General features: G+C 40.4%; 1 protein-coding gene across 2 annotated transcripts in view; it reads left to right on the forward strand.

Annotated features, from left to right (window-relative positions):
• LOC124155544 (RNA-binding protein fusilli) overlaps positions 1–27,605 on the forward strand; it is a 304,754-nt gene that overhangs the window by 163,171 nt on the left and 113,978 nt on the right. For both annotated transcript variants that reach the window (XM_046529454.1, XM_046529455.1), the window contains exon 4: positions 6,093–6,182. In XM_046529454.1, the coding sequence (XP_046385410.1) occupies positions 6,093–6,182 (90 nt within the window). The remainder of the gene's footprint in view (positions 1–6,092; positions 6,183–27,605) is intronic.

Raw genomic sequence — 27,605 nt, forward strand, 5'->3', positions numbered from 1 at the left:
TTTTGCCGTCCTCCGCTGGCGGAGCACGGTCGTGCGTTGGACGTAAAGACTGTCTCTCTCGCAGAGCGTCCTTAGTTGGTCCACGGAGATTTCGACGCCGGCAGAGGCGGCGTGCACATTGGGTCGTCCGCGGGCCTTCTCACGTCCTCTGCGTCGCTCCTGGGCGAGGGAATAGTGCGTCTCCCGGTGGTCGTTTGTAGCGTGCGTGCTGTAGAAGTGTTACCACTCCGTCTCTGTCTCGTCAGCCGGCGGACGCGTCTTTCTGGGTTGTCTTCATTGTGTACGTGTGTTTACCGCGAAGCAGGCAACATCGTGGAAGAATTATCTTCGAGCAGGAGGCGTCGGAATTCACTGCTAAGGAGTGACATACGTATTCAGTTTTTGTTTTCCCGCACTGCCTTTCCATATGAGAAGTATTGCAAGACGACAGCTCGAGAGTTGTTTTTGGGCGTTGTCTCGAAAAATATCCCCTCCGCGAGGCCGTGTGTGCTGTTTGTTTCGCTGAGCACATTTTTCAGTGGAAGGATTCGCTTCGAGAACTATGCGGACCAACGTGTTTGTTTCGTGAATTTGTGTCCTTGCTTTGCCGAGCGGAGGTGAAAGTGAAAATTCACGTCGAGGAGGAAGAAATATCAGTGACGGAAATAACAATTCGTGCCCCGAGCTAATTCGGTCGTCGGATAACGCTGCAGACAGATAAGGTGTTTTTGGATGTAGCCGATATAGTCGTTCTCCTTGTGCATGTTGAAACCCGCGGGCAGAGGATTGTCCGCGAACCACGTGCGCTGTTTTAGCATGAATCTCCGGGGTTCTCATTCCATCGCTTGACCACGTGACTTTCACGACGACGAGCGAGCGGGCCACTGACTGGTGAGTTATTTTCAGATATTCTGTGCGCATTTCCTGCGTGGGAGTGGCATGCGCCTGAGGTCATCTGCATTTCCCTCTTTCGTAATAAACGTCTCCTTATCCCCGGTACTCTCATTGTAGTAGCTCAAAACAATAGTCCTAATATTGCTGAGGTTATATTTTTCGTCATTCTTTCCTATATATCCGTTCAGTTATTTTAGTGTCGCACTTGATCTGTTTTGTGTGACTTTTTAATGCCAAATGTAAGCCCAAATGGCTTTCGTGTATTATAGACTTACGAAATCTTTATTTTAACCATTTATTTCCTGGCTGGTTTGAATTTCACTATAAACTGAATAAGTGTCATTCTTCTGAACGTCTTAGCGTGACTTTATTCTTAACTTTTTTCTTTATGCAATTAGTGGTCCCTTGCAAGCCATGAAAAAAGGGGGTTTGGGAGCGGCGTGATGTTTCATCAGCGTTTAGGACACGTACACCGCGAAAGCATGATGGCATTTTCGTATTAAAAACAATCTAGACCAAGACGGACGTATTTCTTAAGTATACCTCACTGTTCGCTTGTACTTTTCGGCAACACATTTCCTCGTACACATATGCTTCGTCTGGCTCAAATACTGTCATTGTAAAATTACCGTCAGAGTAAGCGGTGGTGAAGGTAATTTGGTCCAAAAATATGGCTTGCAAAACGTAATTAATTACTTCTGCCTACCCTCATTTCGATTTGGAAAGGATATGCTCCGTATCTCCCCGCCAGCTCATAGCTCACGGTGGGCAACAGCTCTCGAAAGTATCCAAAATGCTCATTTATTACTTCGCTTACCTTATCAAGTTTTCCTGGTTACTTGTGTCACCGCCATACGTGCCTGTGCAACCACTATAGAAACTACTTTGCCTGTTCTATCGTGTTTACTGCATTCCTGGGTTTCGTGACTCATTGCTGGAGGTTACCTCGAGTATTTGTCCCAAGAATCCCATTGTATATTTGCGAGGGTTATCGCTAATGACGGCTCTCCCTTCCACTCCACCTCTTCCCCCGCCGCTACATGTGGTACTATTTTGAATAAATGCCTTAGTTCATAGTTACCCATAAGGTCTTCGTTCGTCCCTTGGACTTGAGAACTTCTTGTATATCTTTTCGGGTTTGAGCTCTTTAGGAAAGCAGGTAGCAAAGAAGCCAGTGAAATTTTTTCCTGGTCAGCCTAGGAGTTCCGTGGCATTCGGAAGAAAGCTATCATTATATCAATCAGATTCTTTTTTGTTCTTAATTGTATCATAGGTGCCTCTCCAGCGGCTTTCTCGTAAATCGCCGTAGTGATACCTTTAGACCACTATCACTGACCACCTATTATTAATGTCTGTGTTTCCATTGCATTCTCCTGTTGTTTCTTGAGTGTTACCGAGGAATTTAGTTCTCGGTGGCGACTAATAATACTTACGAGGCATATAATTTTGCATTGTTACTTTTTAAATTCTATCGATCCCAGCCTTCGTTTATTATGCAACCTACGCACTGTGATTGGTTCATTCAATTCTTAAGTCTACCGAAGAAATATATTTGCCGTTTTGGCAAGTGTGGCTGAAGTAATAGGCATAACGATTGGATTGAGTTGATGTTTTGATGTAGCTTTGATTAATTGAGTTTTGCGTCTCTCGTCTTTTTACGAGAACATAGTGAGGCGAACGTACAACATATTGTGCCACCCTCTAAATCTAATTCCTTTGGAGAATGTGAAATGTGAAGATGGCGTCTAAATATAGCCTAAGTGTTCTATTACTTTAAAAGCCCTCGTCTCCATTTTGCAAGTACATATTTTTTGTGAATCTGATTTACCGAATGCCCTTGTTTTCTGTGAGTCCGTCCCTTGCCGCGCTGCATGCATTCTCTCATACGGTTCAGTTACTCAAACCTGTCCGAATCCGAAGTCCTGCGCTGCTTTGCTCCCTTTATCTCCGGCGCTTCGTGTAACTACGCGAGGACGTACACACTTGAGATAAGGAAGTGTTTGTGCTCTGTATCTCGCTCTTCCCTCCCTCCATTACTCCTCCGTCCTCCTCCTGCCTTGAGATCACGTGGGGCACGGGAGTGACGGAGGCCGAACTGCAAATCAGCATTTTCGGGTATCTCGTTTTCTTTCCATGGAAGATTTGTTCTCCTTCTGTCGTCAATGGTTCGCCAGCCCTTTACTGTAAGATAACGCGTCCCTTCCTCTAGAATGTTCGTACATATTTTGTCGTTTGCTGTTGTATTTCTCGTTTAAATCTTCGCAATCGTCTTGGAATTTTCTGAGATTTTACTGTATACCATTTTAATGCTTGGAAGGAAATTTCTTAGCTTTTCTACAAAAACACACATTTTATTGCCGACTAGTTTCGGTTACACTGTACCATTTTCAAGACTAGTGATACACATCAGAATTTGCCGGTATATATACTCTGTGGTCGGGTGATTGGAGGGGAAGGGGAGAGGTAAGTGACGGGAATGGTGAAGGAGGGAAGGGATGTATACCATTTGCCTATTTCTCACATATAAAAATTTGCATAAGAGACCATAATAAGGTGAACATTTCAAATTTTGTTTTGATTTACATCTAAGAGGTACCGTGAAAACCACCACCAGAGTGTGTGGCCCGGGGTGATTCCACACAAGAGCATGCACAACTCATCCTAGCCTTAATCAGAGACCCGCTCGATCGCCGGACGCAAGCCAAGCACTCAGGACAACGACACTCTGTCAGACCAGAAACTAGGAGGTTGCTCAGGACATGAACATGCTAGCATACAAATTAAACTACTAATTGATATAGGTAATTGTGGAAAATGTCCTACTCAACGTTTCGTGTCATTTTCAAGGTGATATGATACGTTTTATGCAAAAAATCGGTCACCAAAAATGACATTTCGAGCGCAATTTTTTGTTCTCCTATTTCTTTGGCTCACCGTGCACCTTTTTGTTCCTGCAGATTGCTTCCTCCGTCCATAAATGTCTGCAAAGAATAGATGCCTTCAGCCAAAAGAATTTGCTGTGGGGCCATTTATCGAAGCGAGTAATGTGGTGTACAAATGGTGGTGTTTGACGAATCACAATGATGAGTACTCGGAGTTATGAAAGTGATTTCGAGTTAATTCGAGGAAAATACATCTACATAATACCCTGCGAGCCACCTCTAGGGTGTTTGGCAGGGGGTGATCAATCACCAGCATGCAGCATGCATTTGGACTCCCGCATGCACACCACACCGTCCAAAAAACGTCCCGTAATATAACAAACTATACTACTATATGCTGTTAGAAATAATAATTGAATTAAGAAACATGCATTAATTATTACATAGGTTAGTAGGCTACACTACAAGTCATGCAATTTATTTACGAGTTCTATTGCTGCCGTTATAATCTCTTATTGATCGTGGAAAAAATGACTTTCGGAATCTGTCTGTTCTACAATCTATCTCTCTTATTTTATTTATATGATCTGATCTTCCGTAGTATGTTGGCGTCCGTAAGATATGGTTAACTTCGTCAGAAAAGACACTGCTCTTGAATTTATCTAAAACGTTTAGTCTATTTTTCAATCTACGGTCCGACAGAGATTCCCAGATGAATAGATGAATCCCAAAGGACGAACCTACTTTTAAGTTACAAGAATATCTTGCATCTTCACTCTTACAAAGTTCAACCTACTGTGTTTTTCAGCATGGTAATCATACCGCTAGGGTTATGGTGACTTCTAAAATTGGGGAGTTTCTTTTCAGACCTCTCAATGACAAGGTGAGTGTATGAGTGGGTCCGTGTCTTGTGGCACGACCTCTTTCCTGCGCAATTCACCGACTATTGTTTTTTTATGCCTGTCGGGTGCTTATTTGAATACTTCATACCTTCGCTTGAGTAAGCTTGTAGCTGTTTCATTCGAGAGTTAATATTAGATCAGGTTTTCTTTTAACATTGTGTAATACTTGGATCAATTCTCGATGAAAAAAAGGATCTTGACGGAGCCTATAGGATCCGAGGGTTGGTGTCATGGCCTATTTGCGTGCCTTAATTCGTTTTTATGCTCAGCGCCGAGACAGGCCAAATGCCGTCTACTTTATATTTGATTATCTACCTTTGTGATGCCATACTATTGTTCATTGGAAGGAATAATTACGCTCCGGTCGAAACGGAAAAATCATCAACAGTTGAAAAATCTATAATGTGGTAGTTCGATAAGTGAAACAAACCTGGTATATTTTTCTCCGATAACTACTTTCCTTGTTTTTGTGATAGTGTATCAATGCTCTTTACCCACTTCACGGAATGGGGCTTGGTAAGGTACTGACGTCACTATCCACTCCCACCCAATGCCCTTCGGTGCAGTGCTGCATTCCTTCACTCGCTCTTTCCAGCGAGAACTTTTAACGTCACCAAATTTTCTTATTGGCGACGACTTCCGCGAATATTTGTTTTCCAACTACGAATGTGTTACTGAATTACGAGTATTTTTTCGCCAACAATATCCAGCCAATAGCATGTGTCGTCGGAATTCTTGAGTGGGATAACGATCTTGGATCAGTGTAAACAACTAATTTGATGGTGAATTTGTATTTTTGAAAAAATGATCGGCTGTTACGTGTGCATCGATAATGTAAGGTATCTCCGGAATCTGCTCTGATGAGACATTGAATTGCCTTATATCGCTATCCTAAACTTGAGAGTGACTCGGCGTGTTTATGATACTCACGTCTACTGTCGAAAGTGCGTGAGTGTCCCTTTTTATAGAGCGACGAGAATATCCGAGCATAATCGGAGGATAATTCATGCAAACAATTTTCCCTGTAGTGGTATTACGTAATGAAGACAATGGCTTACATTCTGCATTCATTTTAACGGTATCTACTATTACCATACCAACGATATAATCCAAGGTTTTTTTTAGTATATATTAGCGATTGCGTTTAGGTCTGAGATGAATCTTCCTTCCGTACACAGAAATAAAGCTAGTTGTTCATGCAAAATGGCGTTGATGCTGGAAATACTTAGTCTATCTATTATATATTTAAGCCACGGTTATCATTTTTTGGTAAGTTTGTTTAAATATTAGTTCATTGTGCTATAGCAGTAGCATTTCTTAGGGTTCGTTGCATGTAAGTTCTTTTACTGTTAATTATTGTTTATGTCATGTGATTGCCATCTCGTCATGCTTTCCCCGATGAAACATGGTCTCTTCCTTAACCCAATTATATCAGTTTTGGGAATGGACGCTGACACGAAATCGGAATTTCACGTCAAGTCAGTGAAGGACATGGTGGACATCGTTTTAAGGCTGCTTTCTGATGGTGAGTAATTGCAATTTTATGTTATTTATATTTAAAAATTTCCACTTTAAGGTTGTTTAACGTAAATATAGTTGTTTCCCTTGGTACATAAGTTTTTTCTCTTGAGCGATCAGTGATCTTATGCTCGTATGTGTTGCAACTCGGCTGAAAAATACAGTTTTTCATTGCCTAATATTTTACATGGAACTGAAGTCTAAAATAAGTTTCTCTACTCTCGTTGCTCCATGGATAATTAGATCAAACGTTTGTGATAGTATTTATAATTGCTTGTCGGTTATGAATTAATTTTTAATTTTTTCTTCATATAACTTTGACCTGCTTCTTCGATTTCATTGCATGGAAGTGTCATTTCATTGAATGGAATCATTTAATGGTTACAATAACCTCATTTGAGACTTAAATGCGAGGTGTGTTACATTACTGCCCTTGAAAAATTATAGACAACTTTCTGTATTTATAGATTGAGCGTAACATGTGCAAAATGTGTGCTTTTGTTTGTTTTTCATTTCAAATTCAAATCGAAAAACCAGTGTCGGACATATTTTTTTTCTTTTCCAACTATTAACGGCACTTGGATAATCGATGTATGCTTCCCAATCCAGTTTCAGCGCGCGGGATGTGTTAGGCATGCCTTAATTTGAACTTTTCGGGCCATACTCGAAAGGTACCCACCCCCGTTAACATGAAGCCCGTCTCCCAGCCCCCTAGGTATTTGAAAAGGTCTATACAGTTGTCACTTTGTTTACTCCGTGAAACGATGCCGCTTGACGTCACAACCGTACGCGATCAAACTCCAATCGACTCCGGGCGAGGTTCGTTGTCTGGAAGTATTTCTTATCGAAATGGAAGCGATGCGTGAGTGAGATGAAAAAAAGTCAAAAGGACTAGTCATTTGGATGCTGTTCATTTGGGTTGATCAGAAGATAGGTTGTCTCGATAACACACTCTCGACGGTTTCAAACAATGGGCCGCGATGGTTTGAACAATTATTGATAATGGGAGGGTTTGGACTCTGAGGAACGATGGCGAAAGCGCATGAGAATTAACTACTTGTGTTTGGTAGGATAGCGTAGTTTACAGAAGTTCCATTTCGTCTGTTAATATGTGATTCTCTAGAACAAGTGAAACAAAAATTCTAGAACACAAAGGTAAGACAAAAAATTCTCATGGCATGCTGTTTGTGCTCAGCTATTTTAAAGGATGTGATTTTCATTTAATTCTTATGTGAAATACTTTGCTTTTCTTTCGCCTCATTTGCGCTCATCATGGTCTTGACGCAATACCCTTCCAAGGAATAGTAGCGGTTTGAAAATTTATATGCATTCAGGTGATGAAAGTTAAGCGGGGAAAATGGAAAAAAATCGAAGGGTTTTTTTCATTACAATGCAAGCCATTCATAAACGTAGATTCGCGACCTGTATCTCTTGATAGGTGTTTGTTAGATTGCGAGCTCGAAGGAATCGAAAAAAATATTCCGTTCGAAAGAGGGCGGTTGTACCATACAATGTTGTGAATGCAGAATAACCTTTGCTGTAAGGGCTAATAGAATCATAAAATGCCCTTCCCTTTTGGAAAAATCTATCACGTCCAGTCATTCATGCTTCGTAAAAGCCGCCGCATACTTTGCCGTCAGTATATTTTTACCATTTTATCTACTGTTTTTTCAAACATTTAATGAGAGACTTCTGTTAAAAGCTGTTGGGAACACTGTCGTATATGTTTCTTTAGGTTTTGTCATTGCTAAGTGGTGGTTGCGTAGATTTTTTTATCTAGAGATGTTGAATATATTCTTACCAGGGAAGGCGCTCGTACGTCCCTACGGATAATAGCAATAGCATTATACCCCAGCGGATAATCAAATTTTTTGTCTTAGTTACTAAGGAATAGGAGGGTTAGGTTTATTCGGGATTGCCACCGGATAAGGTTCTCCATCTCTGCCGACGAATTAGATGGAGAACCTTATCCGGTGGCAATCCCGAATAAACTTCAACAACAGCATACGCCGGGAAAACCTCAGATCTTTCTTCAATAGGAGGTTTATATCACGAAATATTTCTAACAGTTATTTTACTGTCGAATCGGTAAGTATTATAATAATATAAAACTTTTAAGTGAACTTATAAGTGTTAGCGGTTACACGTGAGTAGGAAAGTGAAAAGAAATCCTCCGTAGGGATAATCCTTATCCTTAAATGATAAAATGCCTTTACTTAGCCGGAGACTTTGACAAACTTGATGGCTTAAAGATATATCTGAGCATTAAGTGCTGCCCTCGCATGAAAAGAGGTTGTGCGCTCAGTATCACGTAATCATGCATAGAATTAAAGGGATAATTAGGAATTCGTTTTTTCCCTATTACGATAATCGACTTCAATGCATTTGTTAGGCCTTACCGATGCATGCCTTAATATCTTAACGCATGAATTTTCAGATTAATGTCTGGTGACCTCAGGCCACACGCCTATTTAGGCAGCTTGCGGGGTACGTAGATTTAGATCAGGTTGAGATTTCCAATGACGATTTTCAGGTGTGGGCGACGAAGCGAGGTGGTTGACATTCAGGTTTTGTGGGATGTTATCAAGTGAATTTTTTTCTTGGGCGGCCCTTTCAAGTCCGTGGACGCGATCAACGCAGCAGATGAAGCTGGATGCGAGATGGATGGACCATGGATGAAAAAATCCGGAGAGTCATCTCGCCCGAGGTATGGCTCGGCAGCCACCGGAAGTCTCTCCTCCCCATCCTTTCTATCCATTGTTTTTCTTTCGGCCTCCTTTGCAGCATCCAAACTTCTGCCTTCGCTCGCTCTGTGTGCCCTGCATGTTACACAAGCGGTGCTTTCGAGACGAGGATTTTCACCGCAGCTGGATGACGATTTCGCTTTTATGCTCGCAATATGCTAAATTTTTAGGGAAACCGTGCACAAACAAGTGAATGCGGGCGATTAGCGTGAACGCTCGCACTTCACGCCCCTTTTTTGCGACATCGTATTTAGAAAAATTTCAGCTCGTCATCTTTCCAAGAGATTTGTCTTGCATAATGTCGCCCACGTAGGGGCTTGAATAGTTAAAATGCGCGTTATTATGGTCCATTGATGATGTCATAGTAACTATGTCACGGTTCTGGCAAAGAGTTAGGCGACAAAGCGAGAATGTATTCACATTTTTCGCATGTCAACGTCGTTAGTCTTAGTCTAAAATAAACGGTGTAGCCGGAAATCTTGCAAACTACGGTCAGAAGTGGCAATTCACGCAGATTTCGGTAGTATATTTACTACAAATAGTGGTTCTAGCATTAATTTTTTCATCTGAGACCGTTCAATTTTTGAGTTTCTAATGTTGCTCCGTCGTAGAATTTACTCCGATGTAATCTTGTAATGTCCAAATCTGGTTGAATTTTTTCTCTGGTTCACAAGCAACGGTAACACTTGGAAAAAATGAGCAAGTTGCGATTTATCGTCTTGCATTCGGGACCCTTTTATACCTCCCTCATAAGGTGGCTCAACATCTCGGCGGAAAGCTCAGCGGCAGATCATAATGAATTCCCGATTCCTTGCAAGAAATCGGAGTTGTAGCACTCTAAATCTGCAATATTTTATTCAGTAATGATTAATTTATTTATTCAGGCATTGTTCATTTTTACATGGAAGTCGAGGAAAATTGACTTAAAACTAATGTTTTCCCATGTTTTACAACACCAAAATGGGTTTTTAGTTAGTGAATTACTCCCAATATCAATAAATAAGCTCTGTTAGGTACTTAGGTATAGTCTCTCTTAGGTATATTTCGAGACTTTACACTGATTTATGTACGGTGTTATCGGCGGAGCCTGAAATATAATTCATTATCTTGCATTCACTTACATTATGAATGCAGTGCTTTAATTGAGTTTTCATTCAAAAATAGCGGGCCAATCGCTGATATAGTTACATTAGCGTTGCGCTTTCGCCATTGTGGTGTGCCTCACGCACCACTTCTTTGACCTCTTGAGTGCGTGTCCGTGCTCTTCGGTGCATTCTCGGGTGAGACACACGGCTGCTCCTCGGGGTCGCCTCAACCACCTGTCGCTCCCACCTCCTCGATCGTGATCACGGAACGCGCATGCGCCAAGAGGGCCTCGTGGCTTTAAGCCCGCTTCCGCGAATTGTTATTACATCTGAAGTTTGAAATCTCGGCCTCCTTCACTCTTTTGTTTTGCGTCATCCTCACGATCCCTCTTGGAAGGGAAGCTCATTTTGAGTGTTGCCGTACCTCTGCTAAAAAAACATACGTTGATTTCAAGTTATACTGGATATCGCAAGAGGTGGCCTAATCTTATTTTCAAGCTGCGATGTCGTGTAAGACGAGGGAAAGATTTCGTAAGTGAACAGAGAACGTTTTTATATCTATTATTATATTCGCCCGCTGGCGATTTAAATATGCGTAGACAGTTGAGTTACTGCAACTTTTTATAATCATTTACTTTGATGGAAACATTTTGAAGGAGAGAGAGCTGTTTTTTTAAATACGGGAAGCGGTTTGATATAATCCACGTCATAATAATTCCGACAAAGATATTTGTATTGCACGGTCATTTTGTATACTGTAGCAAGTATAAAATTACCTGCTTCTTAAACTGTTGTTCGTGAAGCTGTTATTTTGTTTGGTTGACATAGATGGTCCTTTCCTAACTGCGCAATGCATCATCAATGTATTTTGCACAGTTTCAATTTTGATTCATATCACTTTCCATTATTACATTATTGGAGATTACACTAGCGACTATCATTATTTCATTCACAATTTTAACTTGGCAATGAAACATTATTCTATCCTCACCAATTTTTCTTTTAACCCTGAGAATACCTTTGCGTTATAAATTATCCAGATGATAGCATTCCGTGGTACGGATTTTTTTAAAGTGATAATGGAAAATGCCGATTGGAAATGCCATGTCCTATCTATAATGCTTTTTTCATTTGGATTCCCCGAGTTGTATTCGTGTCAGCTAGCGTAAGCATTGATTTATTTCTGTTCGCCTTTCCATAGGAAAGAAATTTTGATCTTTTTCTCATTCTACTCATGCCTTGTCGAGTCGGTTCATTGTTTTTGTTGGCATTTCAGTTGATAGTTTAGTTTTCATCTCTTTTTGTATGCGTATTTCCAATGCATTATATTCCAATCGATGTGGTTTCGCCCGTGGTTTGTTTATTCAGTATGATAGATGGTTGCCGAGGAGATGGACGATTTGGATAGCCCTTTCGATTGGTGCTGTGTGGGATTGTGGGAGATTTGCGGCTCCCACTGAGGGGGTGGGGACCTCCTCGCCTTCCGTTCCCACCGCTCTGCTTGCCCCACTCGCTCGCGCCCTGTCGTCTCCTGTTTCTTCTCTCTTCCTCCCCGCGTCTTCCTTGGGAGAGCTCAACTGGAGCACCCTGTATTCTTCTTATCCCACCTTCACTCTCCCTTCCACCCGAGTAGTGCGAGACACCTGACTAGCCTGACACCAGTGCACTTTCGCATATGGGATGAGTTAGAAGCTGGAGTAAAAGTGGGAGGGAATGATGTTTAAATCGGGGAGGTTAGCGGATTATCAGTCGTTGATTATTCTTCGATTATTCTTATTGATAGAAGGATTCTAGTGGATTCCTTAGAGAAGTCGGGTGATATAGATTTAATAATAATGTAATTTAATAAAACAAGGTTTAAAATACCCAGGTTTTGCGAGGCATTGCGAGATAGGAATGTGAGATTCGAGATAAGAATAGGTGGGCAAAAACTGGAGCGGGTCGAGCAATTCAACTCTTTGGGAAGCACATTAAAGGGAAATGGATATAGCATTAAGGGCATTAGCAAGGGAATTGCATGAAAAAGGAAGAAAGAGGTCTCATTTTGAATTGAAGAATGGTGGCCATGAAGGGAGGGTACACTGATAGAATACCTCTCTATAATACCTTTTGGCAGACTACCTTAATCGGTAGAATACTTAATAGTAAAAATATATCTGGCTGGTGGTTGATTTAATGAAGCAATTAGTGAACATTTTTTTACTTAACGAAAAAGTACCTTAATGGCTCTGTGGTGTTTACAATTAAAAGTATTGGATAAGCGTGTTTGATTTCTCTCTTCTAAGGCCTAACACCAAACCGTCGCACTCTCTGCATTAAAATTGTTTTGAGTGGCTCCCTGATGCCTTTTCCGGAGCCTATTTATCCACTCCATATTGATATCAATGTAATTTTTGGTCCCTAGATTTCATCTTTCATGACTCACGGTTTGAGTTGCGACCACACGGATGAAAATAGCAGGAAACGATTGACTACGAACTGCGCTCTCGTAAATTTTCTATTTCATCAAGAATCGAACAAACCCCACGCTAATGTTCCCGTTAATTCACCCAGGTTAAACATTAATTTTTTATGGCATCCAAAAAATTTCCACTATGGAAATAACTAAAATGGCTGAACATCATGAGGGTATGGGTAAAGTCCGTACCCTTTCTCCACTCTGACTAATATTGGTAGTTTACTTGTCTCAAGGGAGGCGGATAGGTGCCTTTTCGATACCTCCACTGCATAAACGCTCAACAATCGCCCACCGAACCAAATCCGCTCATCTAGTAATATAAGGGGTATCTAGATGAGCGGATTTGATTCGGTGGGCGATTTTTGAGCGTTTATACTGTGGACTAGGTATCGTTTTGAATTTGTTGCGTGAATTATCGGTTTTAGAGGAGACTGGTCTGATATCAACGGCTTTCGTGAAACCGCGTTGATTGTTTGCCGCTGGATAACCAAAGGTCTCCTTTGGTTAACCCTGGGAACGAGACGTGCTCTACATTGATTCCATCTTGTCCCTTCCTCAAGTTGCTCTTACCTCCCTTCCGACTCGAAGGCTATCGCCTCTTCCTTCCATGCCTCTTTTTTTTAAGGAAGAGGTTAAAAAGCGGAGAGTGAGTGAATGGATGCTCTCTTGAGGGGAGGAAATCGTGTTTCGTTGGGTGGGGGGAAGGAGGGTTGGCGGATGTGAGGGGGGGGGGAGAAGTGGAGGGGGGTTGAGGACACGGTCGGAGCTTTCCACTTCTTGCCGCCGTTCGTGACAGGCGCCACAGGCGAATGAGCAGATAGTCTCCCCTCCCGCCCGCGAGTGAGAACGTTTCCGGGTTCGAACCCTTGGCTTCACGGTGTTCGGTTTTTTTTCTTCGCCCTCCGCATCCGCTGTCTTTTTTTCCCTCCTCTCCTCCGGCGACGAATCACAGTTTCGATTGTGGAGTGCGATCGGCTCTTCTCCTTTCCCCATCTCCACTCCACTCCTCCTATTTCCCTTCTTCCCCCTCCCATCTCCTCGTGGCGAGGCGGATGAGTGGCTCTTATGCGATATCCCGATTCTAGCGCCCATTGCATCAAACTTACTTGTCCGGGATAAGTAAAATAACTTAAAGCCACTTCATAATTTATCTTCAATTTTTATGCAATAGTAATCATCTTTATTTTGATGATTTAATTTGCTTTGATCTCATTTTTATGCATTTTAATACTCTGAGAAAGGTCGCCATTAGTACCGTAAATGTTAGAGTTTGAGTAGGCCATCCTTCAAATAATTTTTAAATGGTTTATTTTCGCTTTACATCGGCGGTCTAAATTTAGTAAAAGAGGAAGTTTGGGGATTTGCAAACAAGTCCTAAAATTACAAAAATTTACCGCTTAAATATAAGTTAATTATACTATTTTCTATTTTTTACCGTAGATATCGTATGCTACTGTCCACTTTCATATGTCATGTACGTTGATGTTTCGGCCTTCAAATATACCAATGTGATTGTTTTATTTGTGGTAATATGAATATATTTTTGTCATTCACGTAATGTACATTTCCAATATTTTCTTACATCTTCAGTATCATCTTTTTCAATAACGGTAAGTTTACAAGGAGAATAGATTTAACTGTATTAATTGTGCTTGGGGAGGAAAAATTTGCGACATTTACAGCATTTTAATATTTTTGCTATGACAGTCTCGTTGGTGGCGAGAGTCAGCGCCGGAAAACGGTGAAATGTATACATATTTGGGAAATGCGAGTATCAGGAACCATTGATCTCTGTCTTCTTTCTCGCTACTTCTCTTCCATCTTCCGTTTCCCTCCGCGATTTCCTTCTTCTCCTGCATCGCGGTTGGTTCCCTTCCGGGCACGAAGCCGGTGATGAGTGGGCGATGCTGTTCGCTGCGGGAGCTCGATCGGGGATATAATCCTCCGCACACCTCTCTCTGCCCCTCGGAGAGATTTCCTCGGCTAACCGCTAACGTTTTGCGTCCTCAACGTGAAATTCCTCCTTCCGACCATCCCTGCATTCAAGCTGTCTCGTTAATCAACATTTACGAGCGCTTCTGGCCATGGAAAAGAACACTGCGAAACTCCCGGCCAGCCGTATAGTGAAGGCGGAGGATCGGGTGCTGCCGAAGACGACGCGTATCACTGAGGTCATCAGGATCATGGTTAATATATAATATCGCGGAATCCCTCTTACTCTTTGCGTTTTCATCGTCTAATTTATGCTCTCTAAAGTCGTAACACCCAAGTAAGTGTCTAACGTATAGGATCTCGAGGCGTTCCGAAATCATTTTTTAGGAACACAAGTTAAGAAAAAGTTGTCTTAAACGTAATATTTCCAGCCTACTGCGTTACCTGCGGGGGAATTTACATGAATAACCGTGAGAAAAAATTCCTCTTCACTGGAATTGAGCCACGGACGTTTGTTTTTCTGAGCCACTGCGCTACGGACAACTGCGCAATCTAAGTTTCTGAATGTACATGGTAATTATAAAGAGGCTCATTCTACTAGATTATTATTATTATTATCTTTTATACTGGAGTATTATAAATAGATTTTTCCCACAGCAATTCATGTGAAGTTATCTTAAGCGTTGAGAATTATTTGTCCTGTATAAATGTTAAAAAAAAATAAAACTTACATGGTGTAGATTTACTTTCGTGAAATGTCACAAAAGTTTTGTCTCCAGGAGTGCTTTTTTGTTACCGGCCCTTTTATATGCAGACAGTATCTTAAATTCGGAGGTTAGTTGATACAGATCCTAGATTTTACCTCCCCTCTTTATTCTCGTTAGGACTCTTCCGTGTTCTCTTCCGTTGTTAACACTTACTGCGATTTCAAAATCGACCCAGCTCCGTCCCCATTTGCCGTGGCTGCTTCTTTTATTTTTATTTGAGACATTTTTCATTTCTCTAATTCAGTGATACGTCAAGTTTTTATGCGTCTGTTTTATCCTCCTATTCATAGACACAACCGTCCCGCGACGCCCTAGTGCGTATTGTTAAGGTGAGCCCTATCTGTTTAGTGCGGAGTATTCTTATGATTTATTTGAAAATTGGTATTTTTATTGCAAAAACACTTGGGTGAATGCAGCTTTATTTGTTGCAGAATGGGTCTTCGTTTGCAGCTAAGATTCGAATCTTAGAAGAATCTTAGTAGAGAAAATAAATTGCCTTCGTATTGAAGTTTGCTGAATTCTGAGGTATTTTATGATATAATGGAATTTACAATGTTTCCGTTGTTTTTTAATTATTGAAAGGACATAAATTAGAGCATTTTTTGGTACATTTTTCATAATTTTTCTTGTAGTCTTAGGTAAAAAGGAGAGTGCCTAAGTCTGTTTGTACTTCTACTTGTCCCATTATAGTGGTAATTACGCAATGAATAATCAGTATATTTTACTTATCCCTTTTATAATAAAATTTACGGCGTTCATTCTTAAAGTGTGGTATGTGTAAACAGAAGAATTTTGACACATTCTTCTACGTTCTTGATTCACGTTTAACCATCTTCTTTTTTCAGTGTAACTACACTCGCCGAACTTGTTTGGTAATGAAGTGTATTTGAAAGAGGAAAGATTAACATCTTAACACGTTGGGGGTGGGACGGTTGGGTGGGGTGTCTAAAAGTTTTGTGTGGTATTTTATCTTCAATATCCTCTTCGTTTTTTCTACCTTTTTATCTTCCATGAAGATATTCTTTTATGATAATGGAAGAGCGTATGTGTCTCTCTCTCTCTCTCTCCTTTCTATTGTGTCGCTTGAATCTCTTTCGTGACCGGTCATTAATAAAACGCTTCCCCATTCTCCATTCCTATCCGGTCCATCGTCTCCACATTCTGAACATTCGCGCCCTCACACCTCTTCTCTTTCGATGGTCCACCGGATAACACCTGTTCTTCATCGTGGTAAAGGAAAACAGTCTCCTTACCCAATAAAGAAAGATCTAGTGCTTTCCTGGCAAATAGACTGAATAAGGATTTCACGATGTTAGCCCGCTGGTAAATGAAGGTGAAACGCTAATTATCTAGTATGTATTATATTCATGGTTGATTGGCGTAATCGTTAATATTCTCATTAGTTCAATACCACTCCCTATACCCTGGTACTGGAAGTTGGTAAATTGGTGCTGGTATTTGGAGGAGGTGACCGACAGATAAGGTCATTTGTGCCATGAGGGAAGGGATGTAGAGAAACCCGCCGTCTGAATCAACCTGCTGTTAACGAAAGGCGCCTAGAGTGTTGATTTTGAAGTGCCCTCCACAAGGAACTCAGGCAAGGATTGGGGCCGCCTCTGGAAATATCTCTGCCACCGTCGAGATTTGAACCCGGTTCGACTGAGTGTGATGCTGGCTCTCTAGCCACCACACCAACCCGATCCCCCTGATAAATTTATTTTTGTTCATTGTTGTGAGCGGACTTGGTCGTATGCATGTCTTTCTCAGTACAATTAGTCGTACGGTCAAAATGCATTTGATCGAGGGTCTGGTCATATTTTACTAGCGAGTGCTCCGATTTTTTATGGATCGAAATATTATTTGGTAATGTGTGCATACTCAAAATGCCCACTTCTTACATTCAACCCGGCCGAATGCATTCAGTGACGTGGTGATTTCATTCGAAGCTAAAAAGGCGAGATCTTGCCGGGTTAACTACCCTTCAAACCTCAGGGCGATAAAAATACCTTTTTTCTCCCCATTTTCGAGCTCGATATCCTCTGCCCCGAAGGGCTTTCCGTGGAGCGTGACATTTGTCCATCTTAATAATATCCTGTCCGCCGCCTCGGCTATTTTGTCGGTCGGTCTGAAATCATTCCAACCGGTTTTAGGGTTCCTGTGAGAAAGTGGTTCTTATTTTCGGTCGTAAAGTGTACTATAAATTCAAATGATTGAAACAGGATGCTGAAGTAATCTGGAGCCGTTGGAAATAGCATTTTAGTTTCCCGTCCATGGCGTTCATTCGTTATTTGGCAGTGTGCGTTTCTTGTATTATCAAAGGTATATCCGTATCGTGTTATGATAATCAATTTTTTGTTCTTATTTTGTATTTTTTATTAATCGGCTCTGATGTGTTGAATGACTGCTGGTCTTACAATTGGTGTTGCAAATATCTTCAGAAAGAAGTTAAATTCTTAATTACGAATGTCCAGTGCCGACATGGATTTTGTCTGGGTGAAAGTATTTTTTCATGATTGTTGGGGACTTAATATAATAATAAAATGAAAAAAGATAGCTCTTTGAGTTGGCCTTGACATTTTTATTGATGTATATATCGGCTCTTGGTTTCTAAGCTTGAATAGTGCATCGCTTCTTTATCTAAACATTCAGTGGTATTTTATCGCGTTTCATTGCAATTGTTTTATATTTATAGAAGTAATTATTTGATTATCCATTATCGTTCGTTGGACCAGTTACCAATTTATCACAATATTCCTCTTTCTGTTGATAGCTTCGATTTTTTTTAATATTTATACATTGAGGCTATTAGTGTTCATTTTTTATGCCGGAAGTTTCATTTATTATTTCATTTTCCAGAAATATACTCAAATACAGATTTATTAGTCGTTATGCTGCGATTGATTTACTTTTTGGAGGGACGCGATGGTCATTAGACGATGGAAATAGTAGCTTAAGAATTAATAAATGGAAAGGATGAAGGAAATTAATGAAAGGGAGAAATAAAAAACTAATCGATGGGCAAACCGTGTAGACTAAATGTATTGAATAAGTTTCATTGCGAGTAATTTCTACCTAGTTAACGGAACCAAGACATTTGAGAGGTATTTCATTGATTATGAAAGAATTGGGTCCTTATAGCTGCTACTTATGCATGAAAAAGGAAACAATAATGAGAGAAAATGCCCCCTTTCGGAATGGATTATATTTAAAGCTATGAGTCAGCTACGTTATCTTCTTTTAATCTGTTTATAAAAGATAACTACATAGACGTATACGATTCAGGAGGTTATCATTGAAGGGTTTATCGCTACGCATCACAATCTAGTCCAATTCCAGTCGTACGAGTTATGATATTGATCTGTAGCTGGTGATATGCGGTCTGCCTTTTTTGTTCTATTGAATGAGGATATAACCACCGTCTATCAATCAGTTATTGTGTTGCGAAACGGCGATGCTGCCCGTGTAAGACTAGAATAAGTTTAGACTTATGATTAACACTCTTTCCTGACAAGGTACTACTGCACTGCCTTCGATTTTAGGATTCTATTAATTCGCCTTCATTGCCATTGTTAACATTAATATTGCCAATACATTATATTAAGGCTGATTCTCAATGGATAAGGATGTATTTTCAATTAATATTTTAGCTTGTTTTGCTTGTTCAGTGCAATTATATTATTTTGCTGAATTATTTACATATCACCTATTCATGTCTTTATGACGGTACATCTTATTTAGTCGAATAGGTAAAGGTTACCTCATGTGGTATACTGAGTCCCTGCTTTGATCGATTTCTTTAGACTTTATTCCGTGAACAGCCCTTTGATATAATGAGAGTTTACTTGAGAGTCTTATTCTATTTTATGTGAATCACTGTCGTAATCCGGGAAATCCATTTGGAATAAGCGTGGGAAACTGTTATTGCCCATCAATTTGTTTATAACTGTGCCGACTTCCTGTAATATCGTGAGTATCAATTTATGCATTAAATTTCTCAATATTTATGTTTATCTTCTGAAGCGTTAAATTTTATCAATTGTGATAGATTTTGGTTTTAAAAATAATCCGATTTTACTAGTTTACTTGCGCTGAAGAACTCCTTACAGAAAAGCAGAGTTGACGTTTGATATGAAGTAATTTTTAGGACGAAGAGGTCACTTTTTTGGTAGCTTGTTTCCGTTTACGATGCCGATATTTAATGATACCCATTTTTTCGAAGGGAGCCCATCAAAAGTTTCCCTCACCACTTTTAATTTTTTAGTTGTTTTCCCTTCAGTCTTTTTCCTCTTTTTTCTTATCTTTTCTTTTTGTCTCTCCTCCTGAGTGGCACATTTCCTTTAACTTGCCGAATCGTTTTGCTTCCCTTTTTTCCTCATCGGTCCAACGGCATCCGAAACCCTTTGAACGGCATCGCCATTAATTCACACCGTCCCCCCTCACACGTTTCCTTTTGTCGCCTTTCTCCTGAACACCCACCCAACCCGCCTCGCATTCAAGCATTCCAACCGTTTCTCCTCGCACCTCTTCCACGACCATCTCCTCCCTGTCATTCTCCCCCCCAGCCCATTAGCATTTCCCGTTTTAATCTCCCCTTCCTCCTCCTTCATCTCTTCCACCCCGTGAAGGGCATAGGACCGCCCGAGGCACTCATTGTGGACAGTCATTCCATCTGCCGATTGCCATCCTATCCTTCCCAATCAATGTTTATCGGTTGTTTTGGAGCAATGGACGGCTAACTCATTAGTCATAAGAGACTAATATCAATAGTAGAGCGAATGAAATTTCTTTTCCTATCTGTTGTAGTACAATAGATGAGATCATAAAAATAAAATAAGAAAGATAGATTGTAGAACAGATAGGTTTTGAATGTCGTTTTTTCCTCGATCGATAGGAGACAGTAACGGCAACGTTATGTCTTACAAAAAGGTTGGTTGGTTTGTAGCCTACTAACTTGTGTATTCCTCAATGCATGTTTATAAATTTTCCTAGTATCTCTAACAGCATGCTTTAGCTTCATTGGCAGATTGACTTCATAAGTAGTGGGCAAGTTTTGCATTTGCATGAATGTGGAAGTATAATTAGAACCCAAGACGTGGCTCGCAGGATATAATGTTGATATAGACGAATCCTAAAATTAGTATACTGCAAAAAATATATCCGAGGTGAATTCTTCTTGAGTTCCCTACCGAGTTATGTCTGCTGCTGCCGCTGTTTCAATGACTAACTATGCCATCGCCCTCTGGGCGTTGAGGGACAGTGTCTCCCTTTCCCAATATAGTTATATCAGTTCCCTCTTGTCCATTTTCCTTGTGTCATTCCTCATCTGTCCCATATACTTACCTGCCTGTCTTCTTCAGGATACTCCTACCTCAATTTTTCCTCCATTTTATTCCTTACGTAATTGCTGTCTGATGGCATGACTCATCGACGTGACCATTTCTCTTTGGTATGATGATCCGCAATTCCCTTTCTTCCCATATTCTCCCAAATATTTCTTTTGAAATTTCCTTAAGCCTATTTCTGCCAAAACCCATGGTAAATTCCTCAGATAAAACAATGTCCATCCAGTTGACTTTCCTTTCCCAATTCGGGAAAATTTCTCATGTGTCATCATGTTTTGTGTTTTTAAAGCGCCTGAATTAATTCTACCTCGGAAATTTTCCCATTAATATTATTATTCTGGATCTGGTATTTAGAATAAGAGAAACATGTTGGTCAAGAAATTTGTTTAGTCTACTAAAATGTTTTTAAGCTATTTCGAACTGTAATAATTCTTTCCTTCTTGGAAAGAGAGTGTTTTCATGGAACTGGCTTTCGGCGTTCATCATTGATTGTTTTTTTCTGTAAAAATCATATTAAATCAATAGCTGTTTCCGGCTAATTTAATGGCTATCAGTCTATTTTGTTTAAATCCTTAAATAAATTTGCCTAAACATTCCGGAATATGCTGATATTCCGGATATCACGCCGCAGGCAATTAGTAGCCGAAGGAGCGCTCAAAATTTGCCAGCACCCAATCTTGCCGTGAATCCTCTTATGCTAATGATTTCTGGAAAATTGGGTGGTTTTTCGTCCATCGGAACCGCTTAACAATTAAGGGTAACCGTGCATGGAGAAAAAGATGAGAATAGCCGTGGCCTCGGTGGTGACTAATAATATTCCTCCCTAATTACTTCCTAAGTATGAATGAATCCCGCTGTGCTTCGTATTTTACGGCCGTGGACGTGCTCATCATTCACTTCGGCGAGTCCGTTTTTCTTTTTGATTTTTTTTTTCGTCGTCCCACTCCCCCAATCACTTCTTCGACCGGGTGGCGATGTGCATAGGTTGGAGGTGCGCGTAGATTGGTGAGATGGCATGTGGCCAGGTTGATTTCGCTTCACGCCCTCTCATTTTTTATGCTAGCCTGATTCCTGACCTCCCACCCCTCTGTCCCTTGCTGTAATGTTTCGGCCCAGGACTCAGACCCAGATAAACAGGCTCTCTCCCTCGCCTATGGATTCACGTCATCGTCGCAGCCTATCGATCTACCATCTTTCCTCTCCGTTTCCTCCACCCTAATTACTTCACGGCTGAACTTGTGGAAGTAGACCATTTTAAATATTTCGGGGAAAATATTTACATAGAGCTATCCGATGAGAAACCGAAATATGATGCAGATTAAACCTCTTTAAAGGGTGTCTACATAGATACAATGACAATTTTTTAAATTTTTTTCTGCCTGTAAATCCTCACGGTTTATATTTATCCTTGAACCCAAATTGGGAAATAACCATCGCCATTTCCACGAATGATAATCATGTGCCCCACAGATTTGACACTTGAAGCTTGCAAAATAAGTGGAGAGAATGTTTAAAAGTATTCGATATTAAGATTACTTTGAAAAATATTCGGGTGCCACATGAATATTTAACGAAATGTTACCTCATTTGCTCTGGAGTGCTTACTAAAAAATATGAAACTTTAATCAAAATTAACGGATACCATTTATTAATATTATAAGAACTAACAGCTAACCGCCTCACACTCTATTAAATTTAAGCTATTCCTTAGCTGCGTTTAGCCCTTTTCCGAAGTTTTATTCTCTTTCAATATTTAAACCCATATTATTTTTCACCACGAATTTTCGTATTCCGCAACTCACGGTTTGAGTTAACAAAACTCAGATTAATATTCGCACGAACCATTTGACTACTACAAACCGTGCTCGTAAATATTCACGCTAATTCAAATTAAATCAATCCCCAAGCTAATTCTGCCATTAATTCAATCATATTCCGGGCTTATTTTTCTCTATACTCCATTGACCTAAGGTTACTGTTATCTCTCTAAATGCTCCCAATGCGTAATTTATTTATAGCTTTTATGTAAAACGTCATTTTTAGTGACTAATTTCGAGCCCGGCGAAGACTCCACGGACGCGCATGCTCAGTCTCCGCCGTCGATCACCGGCCGCACCCAACTGGGGGCCAACATGGGGGCACCCAACTGGGGGGCAAATTAGATGCACAAGTGCAGACGAACTCATCAGACGCTTCCGCTTTGTCTTCGCTCATTTGTTTGCCGTGATCTCATGTGCAGTACTTGTTCGCCTCGCCCCGATGGTGGACGCAGGAGGACCGGCATGACGGAGACGATTTTCCCAGCGAAGGCTCGTGCGATTCATCGCCGCTTTCTCCCTCCCCCCCACCCGCCCCCAGTCCCTACGACTTTGGATCCGGCTTGGTGGTCGCGGGAGGAGCGAAGTCGCCGGCTGGCCGGGTTCTATAACCACGCCTCTATGAAGAATGTATTCTTGTGATTTCAGGGGTGGCATCAGGGATAAAAGGCTCCTCCGTCATGGTCGTTAAAATTGACTTATCTTCTCGGTGTATTCCTGTTCCGGGGGAATGAACTCGTTAGCGAATGTTGCGTGGCGGGTAATTTTCCAGGGCTCCCGACAGATGGTGAAAGGACGTGTCATTGATTGCTCGTTCCCCGAGATTATTGTTTGATTTACCGCACATGTTCAATTATCGCCATTTAAAGGCCGGCATTGGGTGTTAAAGAAAGAGCCTTTCCCATCGGATCATTCTCCAATGGGTTTCTGGGCGTATTTCATTTCGCATCGCGAAGTCGCATTTGAAGATGACATTCATTTTAAGGCGGATTAATTGCCATGAGCTCTCTTTATTTTTCCTTTCGGTGTACATACCATGAGTTTCTGTACTTTTTATGCTATGGAAATCCATGTGGAATTTGGCCAACCTTACGATAATATTTCATTAGTAACCCTGGCAATAATTGGTTTATAATTTCTCTCGATTTTGAACGGTCATATCTTTACATACGTCAATATCTAAATTGACATTTGTTCAAACAATGGAGACATTCAATGAAGTCAATCTAAAATCAAATATATTAACAAGCATAGGCGGGTGAAGGTCATGGGTTACTTTCATTACCGGCATCCTAATTTCAGCGATCAATGACTTGAAAATAAACGCTGGGTATTTTCATTACTATTTTCTTGAAATGGGGCTGACGTGGTTTGATGATGTGGCTAGGTATTTTCTCTATCTATTTGATTGCGTTTGAAGCGGGTGATGTGGGACTGTCAATATGCACAAGCTGTCGTACTCCCGCTTTTGGAAGGTTTATATTTACCCGTAGCAACTTTTACATTGGAAAACAACTATCTATTACAGAAATTTTCTATTTCTAAGAATGATAGCTGACAGTTGTCTACGTGTCCCCGCCATGTAGGTGGACAATGCACTTCCGCTAAATTAGGCATAATTTTCCTCATTTTGAAACAGCGGTTTATTTGCGTACGTTATTGCTTCTTGGAAAGTTTTTCTAATCCGATTTCTTATAATTCAATTCAGTGAAGATTAACTGCGATAAAAAAAATTCGTCCGGAGAATTCTTTCGTCAAATAATGACAGACTGACGGAAATGACTGCGAAGAATTCATGGTCCACGGGATATATACTTTTCCATCATGCAATCTTCTCGGGCTGCACATTTTTTCTCGAGCTGGCTGCCGGCAATGAAAAATGAAAACTATGTTTAATGCGAAAATCATCCAACCTTGGCGAGAGAATCTGAATGACGAATTAGCGGTTTGGGCTGCGACTTCGGACATCTTATTTCGGGCTGATATGTTATTTCTGGAAATTTTAGACACCCTTTGGTTTGCATTGTAGCTGAAGATGACTCAAATACAACCTCAGAGATGTATTCCATAGCCTAGTTTCGCATTTTAGAGATGATGACTCCTGAAGTTACATTACTTCGTTCTCTTGCGGGAACGTTTTTATCTCTGGTTCTAGACGGAATCTCTGGTTAAAGCCAAAATACCTTTTATTTTTTATTTTAACCTTATTCTGAGCAATAATTAACGATTTTTTTGACACTTATCAAACCTCTACCCACCCGTCGTTGCCTCGGAAATTGTTTTAAAATGTCTCCCCAAAAAAACATATTTAGTGTTAGATTTTCAAGGAAAATTTTAATCGTATGATAGGATATTTTACTTGCTTTGTTAAAAAATTTCTGTCAAACATTTTTTGTCAAAGGAAAATTAGTTTTTGAGCACAGAAATGAGAACGAAGGCTTTCTGAATGCCATTGTTGGAGCCGAATGAACATATTTTTTCTGAAAAATAAATGTTTTGGGATTATTTATTTATAGAAATTACTTTTCTCTGCAAGCCGTGGATGGGGTCGTATTTGGGCGGTCATTTGCGGAAAATCCGTCCGAAAAGAGCGTAGTTTGTTTTTGCGTTCATCCAAGGGGAGTTGACAGACTGTCTGAAGGGATGCGGGAAAAAACAAGCCAGCGTTTGGTCGTCTGCGAGTGTGGTTACAGAACATCGGAGACGTTTCGAGTGTGGATGCGAATGGAGGGTGAGTTTGCCGAAGGCGGATTTATAAGGAAGGGGAGAGGTGGTTTGTCGGTGGAGAAGATGGACAAGTAGGCAGGTTCCGCGGTGGGGAGAGGGGTTCGTTGACTTCGCTGCGAAGAGAAGGGTTAGCTCAGAATCTTACCTTTCCGGTACATGCGTGCAAAAGGGAAGGGAGGCAAGAAAGGAGGGTAGCTGTCCTCCCACCCACCAGCCACCTTGTTCCAGCATCCCCCCAACCCCTCTCAAACACCTACTTCCCGCTCTCGTATGGACGCGTTGAACGGGCTCCGCTTGCGGATAGATGTTTAATGCTAGTAAGGCATTTACCTAGGAGAGCAGCTTCGCTGAGGCAGTAATATTGGTCTGACTGCTTTCTCTGAACGTAATTTTTGCGCTATACGCTCTTGCAAAAAGTCTAGATAATCGAGTTCAAGACGCTGGGATGCCTAGACTCCGGAATCGGATAATAATTAATATTGGACTTAATAAATCAATATAGGATTGAAATCGAGGCAACGAAAGTTAGCAGCAAATATTATTCCGCTGTGTACTTTACGGGAAAGATAGTTTGCACTCTAAAAAACGTTCTTCAACTCTGTATGTATATGTGTTTGGTTATTTCGTCTGTTTGACTTTTGATACCTGTGCTCATGTTCTGAACACTCACCAACAACCGTAAGTCGTATAAAAATGGCAGTTTTTGTTATGTGTACATCTCATTCATATTTTTTTCGACATCTTTACGCAAAGGCTTCATATTTTTATTTTTAATCTTCTTAACGCGCTGGAGCGAGTGCGCAATGGCGCGAGACGATGGGATACGAAGCGTTACCTTGCCCAAACGACTCATGCAGGTGGTACAGGAATTCACTTGGAGAGCATATGGTAGGAATTCACTGTCACGCGCACGGCGCAACTCATAACAAAAAGTTATTGAATGACTAATTCAAACCCGATGTCTTTCGGGAGAGGCTAATGTTAAAAGTTCAATGTTCTTGGGTAGGCTTCCGTAGGAGTAGAAATGGTATGAAACTAGTCTTTTTGGTTGTACTCCGCATTTATCAGTGGTTCTGTAGTCCACAGCTCAGCTTACTTCGGTCTGTTAACCAACTGTTGACTCGACAATTTTATTTCATTTGCCTCAAGAGGTTGAAAAACACGATGAATGTTGCTGAAAACAGGATCTTACAATAGCGAAAGTGAGTTGATGCCACCTTTTAGGGATTTAGTCCGTCTGTCCACCTCAGGCAAAATTGCCATCGCAAAGTTCTCGGACAATCTTTTTCACGAAGTTTAGCGTTGACTCCATTATTGAAGACGGGCACGTATATACCACATCGATACTCTTGATAGTTTCACTTACTGTTCATTCGTGATCAAAAGATAACGTAACGCTACGATATTGGCTAATTTTCACGTGTTAATTCCCTCCTTTAATGCCGTTCAGTCTTCTGTGGTAGCTTCGACGTAATTATGTATAGTGGGTTGCCTAACCAACCGGCGCACAGTGGGGCCAAACCCCACTTTAGACGGACAAAAGTCAAAAACTTTTACTAACAACCCTAAAATATTCATATATATGTTTTAAAGACCGCTTTAATGAAATCCAATATTAAGTTTTCAATATTTTCGATTTTTTGATTTTTTTCAATTTTATTACTTATAGAATTTGAAAAGTAACTTGATTAGTTGTAAAAATAATTTAATTATAAAAATTTGAAATGATAAAAATAAAAAAGTTCACGTTAATAATCCTAGTGGTAAGAAAAAATTTGTTATAAAATTTGCAAAATTATTTTAGCAATATCTTTGAAAAAACCTTCATGCTTAATAGGAAAAATGAAGATTTGCTCTTAAGTTTGTATGTACCATTTTCCAATTCACAAAGAAAGAAAATACTGCATTGAAGAGGTAGTTTTAACATTCAAAAATAAAATACAATAGAATATGGTTTATTGCGCGTGGAGAGTGAAAAAGTACTAAATTGGCATTCCGGAATCGAATAAGTACACCTCAGTTGAACGGAAATAACCTTTTCGAGCACTTCATTCAAGACAGGGGGAAGCCTCGGGAATGGCCTCTCTACATTTCAAAAATCTCAGATCTTGTGTAGAAAACTTCACCGCTTGGATCTATGAGTAGACAAAATATATAATGAAGGCAAATTTCATTCATTACAAAATAATAATATCTTAATGGACACTGTTTATATTATAGTTTACCCGTTGCTATGCGGCCATTACGGCCGGATGGATTCCCTTTCGGCTTGTCATGCATAGCTAATCTTTTATCATAAAACTCTTTTTGCAACTCGATGGCAGTTGTTTTCTTTTGCATTATTTTGCTCATTCTTCAATTAATAATATATCTAAAAATCACGTCACGATTCCGTCCGATTATATAACTTTTCTCTAATTAAATAAAACTTTTCATTGTGAAAAATCAACGACGTTCCGTTCATGATAATTAATTTCTACAGGGCTATTTTCTCCAAAATATTAATAGTAATAGCAAATTTATATTTTCAATACTTGTTCCAATTGATTGAAAGTTAA

This window comes from Ischnura elegans, chromosome 3 (genome assembly GCF_921293095.1).
Source record: "Ischnura elegans chromosome 3, ioIscEleg1.1, whole genome shotgun sequence".
Taxonomy (NCBI): domain Eukaryota; kingdom Metazoa; phylum Arthropoda; class Insecta; order Odonata; family Coenagrionidae; genus Ischnura; species Ischnura elegans.